We start from the raw sequence: 5,720 nt of genomic DNA, 5'->3' as shown, positions 1-5,720 counted from the left end.
TCCTATATTTCATTAGGATGGTAAAATGATCATTTACCATATCTAATTTTGTTAGGACAAAACTAGCAGAATTATGATGTCAACATTAAAAATTTCAATCAATGTCATTCTAAAATCGTAAAAAAAAAATAAAAAAAATGAAGAACTATTTTTACAACTATAATAAATTATAGAATTGAAATGCTAAATAGCTAAAATTATAGGACTGAAAATGCAATTACGTCAATCCTTTTATGCTCAAGGACAAAATAACTGCAGAGATTTTCTAACACCAACTATTCTTCGTCACTGAATGCGATCCATACGGACAGAACATAAATGTGGTTAGGTTGTCGGCAAAACGGACAAAAATTTTGAGAAGGCTAAAATTTTAAAAAATCTACACATTTGAGGAGATGACATTTATTTTTCTTAAAAGAAATATAAACATAGGAAATAAATCTTCAAAAATTATACAGATGGGGTAAAAAGAAAAGGACATTTAAGACTACTTTAATATTTGCGAACAAATAATTATAATTCATGATTATGTACTCAAAGAAATTATGAAATTTGAGTTGATACACGTCACGCCTCGAGCCCGTTGAACGCGAGAATTGCCTCTAAAAAACCCATCGAATGGGTTCTAAAATTCGACTATGAACAACTCGTCGAAAATGTATATTAAAAAATGGATGCGCTTGAATTTTTTAACCAAAACACATTAAGTGGTACTTACTCATCAATTCTTAATCGATGTGGGATGGGGTATCATAATACTGAATTAGGTAAAAAGGAAAAACAGTTAAAATGGAAAAGTTTTGGTTTTATTTTGTCCAAATAATTACCAGCAAATTACTCAAATATTGGCAATCTTGAATGCACATTTGGTCTCCCTTAGGTAACATTCTCAGCTGGAGATGAAATGGCACTCACCATAGCCTGCAGATATTCATAGATATGTTAATATTACTAGTTTCTCAATAAGATATATATATATATATATATATATATATACACGGCAAAATTGCAAAATATGTCCCACAACTTATTATATATGCTATTTTTGTCCCATTATTTTAGCACTCATTAGATTTAATCTTATATAAGTCGCAAAAATTTGCAGTTTCTTGACCACAAATTTCGTTAAATATTTTACAGAGGCAGCACATGATTCGCACATGCTCTGTTTAGTAACTGACCATTGATTCAACGGAAAATTACATGCTCCTTTAAATATTTAACAAAATATGTGGTTGGGACTAAAGTTGAAAGGTTTTGTGACTTATGCATCAAAATATGGTGAATGCTAAAATAATTGGACCAAAATAATATAAAAGATAAGTTGTGGGACGTAAATCGTAATTTTTTTTCATGTACGTACACAACGGGTGACGAGGGTAAGCAAGATAAGACATGTATTAATATCACACCAGATAAATAAAATCTATTGTAAACACCCCTATGAAATATACATGCAATATTATTTTACTAAAGGTTAAATATTACGTGCATAAAGCATACAACCCTCATCAATTACCCCTTTAAGTTAACGAAATTTTCACTTACCCTATATCTTTGGGATAAAGATGATATTGAATTAGTATAAATTATATAAGTACAAAATAATTATTTCAAATTTAATTGTATAAGTAGTCGTATTAAATTAGAAAAATGAACAATATTTTTGTCATTTAACATTAAAATTTGTGTTTCCTTATGAACAATATTAAAGTTCATTTACGTCAAAATTTGCTAGATATTATTCGTTTAAAATTAATTAGAAAATTTTACGAGATCATTCATTTTTCTAATCGCAATAGGGATATTTATACACTCAAATTTGAAATAATTATTTTATACGTACTTAATTTAATTATACTGATTCAATATTAATTTATGAACAATGTAATTGGATAAAACCTAAAAAGTCAAATTAATTAATACATTTTATTATAGAGTGGATTAAAATGAATATATCATATTATTAATAGTTAACGATATCGTTAACCATTTTTTTTAAAGTTAAAGGATTATCTCAAAAGATGGGAAAGTAAGTGAAGGTTTCTTTAGGTTAACGGGCTAATTGACGAAGGTGGCATACTTTATGAATGTGAAATGTATTTAACCCTTTTATAAAATTCCGATTGCATCCATATGCAAGATTAATTAGCCAAAATACACCACCAATAAATCGATTATTTCATATACTACGGCTTAAATATTGAATAAATCAATATTATTTACCACGATCAAACAAAATAGATACAAAAATTTAAGGTTTAATCATGAGTAATCAACAATGACTATGATTTTACGTTGGTTAAAATATTTGCCACAGATTTTAACTGTAATAAATGTTTTGGTCAAATTTGTATATAACGACTAATAGTCGTAGCTCAATCGTGATTAATTAATATCTGCTATAATTTTTTATTTTTAATCATCGTTGAAAGCCTAAATTCTTCTAGTGGTATTCCATGTATAGGAGTTTGCTACCTAATTATTTGTAGGTCGTTCACATTAGGATTTCATTCGGATTTTCAAAAATAAAATCATAATTGAAGTATTGCTGATGAATTATAATACTTATGAGATAGTCAAAATATAGGATTAATATTATGGTGGAACAAGAAATCAAACAATAATTTCAGGAATGTATGAATCGGGTCCCGGATGGGCGGTCCCGAATCGGGTTTGGATCCGAATTAAAGTGGGTCAAATATGAAACGAACTGGATCCGAAAGTAGTCGAAAGCAAGAATTCGAAATGCATTCTTGTTTACGAAAACTTCTACTTTCAGAAAAATATTTTTTCTTAAAAAAAATTGAATATTATTACAAAATCGAAAGCTAAACTACGTAATATTTAGCGAAAAAATTACTTTCGGAACAAGTTTAATTGTTGAAAAACTATTTTGTCCCGATATATTTAAAAACTATATTATTTTTTTAGTATTAGTACTTTGACAATACAATTATTTAACAATATTTTTTTTTCAATTAGTATGTTTCATAGATAAATTTTTCTGAGTAGGTACTATTTATATTATTAAATTATTGAACATCAGTAGAAAAACTAATTAATATTTAATGAAATAAGTAAAACTTGCGTGCTTTCAGAAAATATATATATTTTTTATTAATTAATCATATTAATTTAATTTATATTTTCTATAGTGTAAGAGTAATATCAGATACTGTAGCAGATGAAGTATTAAATACGTGAAAATTTAAATTTTAATAGTACTAAATTATTCAAATTATTTGTAAACTCCAATATCAGTAAGTAAATTTGAAAAACAAACTAAAAATGGTACATCTGAATTAAAATTATTATAATAAAAGTAAAGTAATTCCAAATTAAAATTCAATTTTATTTACAAAAAAATCAAAGCTGCTATAAGCACGCTCAAAGATGCTTCTAATTTTTTTCTCTAAACTAATTTTTTAACAGTTTAGCATCCCAAATAATTCAAATTAACTTTTTTTGACCCAGAAGTTGGAAAATATTTTTCTAGAACTCTCACAAACACTCCTTTAAAACGGTCCGCCGAACTCAAAATAATAATAATAAAAACTAATAGAGATAATATATTAATCAAACCACATATTCATGCTTATAATATTTTAGATAAGGGCTAAATTAATAGGGCAGAAAAAATCTTAAGAAAAACATATATATATATATATATGTATATATGTCATCGTTTCTAAAATATTTTTTATTAAGGGTAAATTACAGTAACCTCTCTTGAGATTGGGCATAATTACGAATACCTCTTCGTTATTACCAATACCCTTCTGATTTTAACAACCGTCTAACAATTAGCCCAATCCGTTAGGTTTTCATTCATTTTTTGTGGTGAACTAACCAAAATGTCCACGTGGATTAAAAAGTATCATTTTATTTATTTTTTATTTTTTTTATTTTTTATGGGCTGAGTGGATAATTTTTTTATAATTTTTAAAAAAAAATTTTCATACACTCCGTTTGATTTTTTTATAAGTTTTTAATTTTTAAAAAAAAATAAAAAAATATTATACGGGCAATGTTGACAATTTCATACCTTTATCCAAAGATTGCATAATTTCATCAAACATCAAGGGGGTATTTGTAATTTTTCAAACAACGAAAGGTATTCGTAATTATATCAAATCTAAGGCGAGGTGGTTGTAATTTTATCTTTTTATTAAACTATGTAAATAACATAAATTATATCTATATATATATATATATATATATAGCACATACATACTACACAAAACACAAAATATAACTATATATTGCGTAATAAAAGATCTGAACTGAGTAATATATAGTATGGATCACTGGACAAAGATACTTACTCGGATCGACCGTGACAAGCATCGCGGCACCACCAAAATCACAAGTTCCCCCAGCCCTTTTAGTCCTTTGCCAATAGCTATTGAAAGCGTAGGAAGCATGAGCAAGCAGAGTGTCCGGCTGGTAGCACACCCCGTTCAGCAGAATCGGCCCACAGTCGGCCCCTGACGCGCACGCATAGTCCAAGGCCTGCTGCATCACCGAAGACGGCACCATCGGCTTAGCCACGCACCAACCGCCGTGCTCAGGCTTTGTGTAAGGGGACGGTGGCCCAAAAGACGGTCGACTGGGCTGAGCAGGCGGAGGGTATACACAGACCGGAGGGCGATTCGAGGATGCAGGACTATCAATGAGCAGTCCGCCAGCATTTCCAGCTGCGTTTCTCGTTGAGTTTTCAGCTGCAAGAACCTGAGTTTCTGGGCTGATTCGCGTGCCTGGACAACGTTATAATCGACAGAAATCATGAGGCGCTTTCGTGCCAATGTGCTTGAAAGAAAAAAAAAGATAGAAATACCAATCCGACGGCCAATGTCTACTAACTTTTGTTGTGGAAAGAAGTATTACCAGAGCATAGTCTGCAGGTGGTGGAGACTAATGACAATGTCCAAAACACAGCTATAATGGACAGTTTAATACAGTTAATTTCTGAATTCATAACTGAATCAAGAATTCTATTTTTCCTTTTTTTGTCTCTGCACTCTTAGTTTTAAGATCTATATAGAGTTCTGGCCGTTTTAAGTTGCAGAGTATGGACGAAAGGCACAGTAGTTGGAAGTGGACGAAGGATATAAAGATTGTGACTCTATTGCATGTGTTTGTGTAGAATATGTGCTTTCCCCCAACACAAGCAAAATTCATTGCAAGTTGTAAGCTTTTTCACCTTTTATTTGCTTGCTGTTTCACTCAAATGAGAAGCGAATCAACCAACAAAAAATGAAAAAGAAATCGGGTCTAATGCAATTTACCCGATAGGGATTGGAAATAAGCAAATTACCCTTTTATAAAAAGAATAGTAATTTATCCCCTTATGTTTTTTAAAATGAAGTAATTTAACTTTCAGTCCAAAGAGATAAATTACTTTTATTTTAAAAAACATAAGCAGGTAAATTGCTATTTTATTTTTTACAGGAGATAATTTATTCATTTTTAATATTCGAGAATTGCCTGCATTTTTCCCAGAAGAAAATTGTAGATAGTTCTGGAAGATATAGTTAATTACCTTCCGATCTAAAGAGGTAAATTATTTTTATTTTAAAAAACATAAGCAAGTAAATTGCTATTTTATTTTTTATAAGGGATAATTTACTTATTTTCAATATTCGACAATTGTCAGCATTTTTCTCAAAAGAAAATTGTAGATAGTTTTAGAAGATATAATTAATTAACTGCCAAAT

At 29.4% G+C, this 5,720-nt stretch overlaps 1 protein-coding gene across 1 annotated transcript; it reads right to left on the bottom strand.

The window, feature by feature from the left end:
- Positions 1-480: 480 nt before the first annotated feature.
- On the bottom strand, positions 481-5,189 carry LOC105178650 (major pollen allergen Ole e 10). The gene is made up of 3 exons (XM_011102161.3): positions 4,891-5,189; positions 4,329-4,760; positions 481-921 (listed from the first exon to the last, which is right to left on the bottom strand). The coding sequence occupies exons 1-3, from the start codon at positions 4,979-4,981 to the stop codon at positions 890-892; spliced, it is 555 nt and encodes a 184-aa protein (XP_011100463.2). The 5' UTR covers positions 4,982-5,189; the 3' UTR covers positions 481-889.
- Positions 5,190-5,720: the final 531 nt, after the last annotated feature.

The sequence above is a fragment of the Sesamum indicum genome, linkage group LG12 (assembly GCF_026168435.1).
Source record: "Sesamum indicum cultivar Baizhima isolate 11 linkage group LG12, ASM2616843v1, whole genome shotgun sequence".
Lineage (NCBI taxonomy): Eukaryota > Viridiplantae > Streptophyta > Magnoliopsida > Lamiales > Pedaliaceae > Sesamum > Sesamum indicum.
Note: the sequence above shows the minus strand (reverse complement) of the source record. Positions and strands in the feature narration are given on the sequence as shown.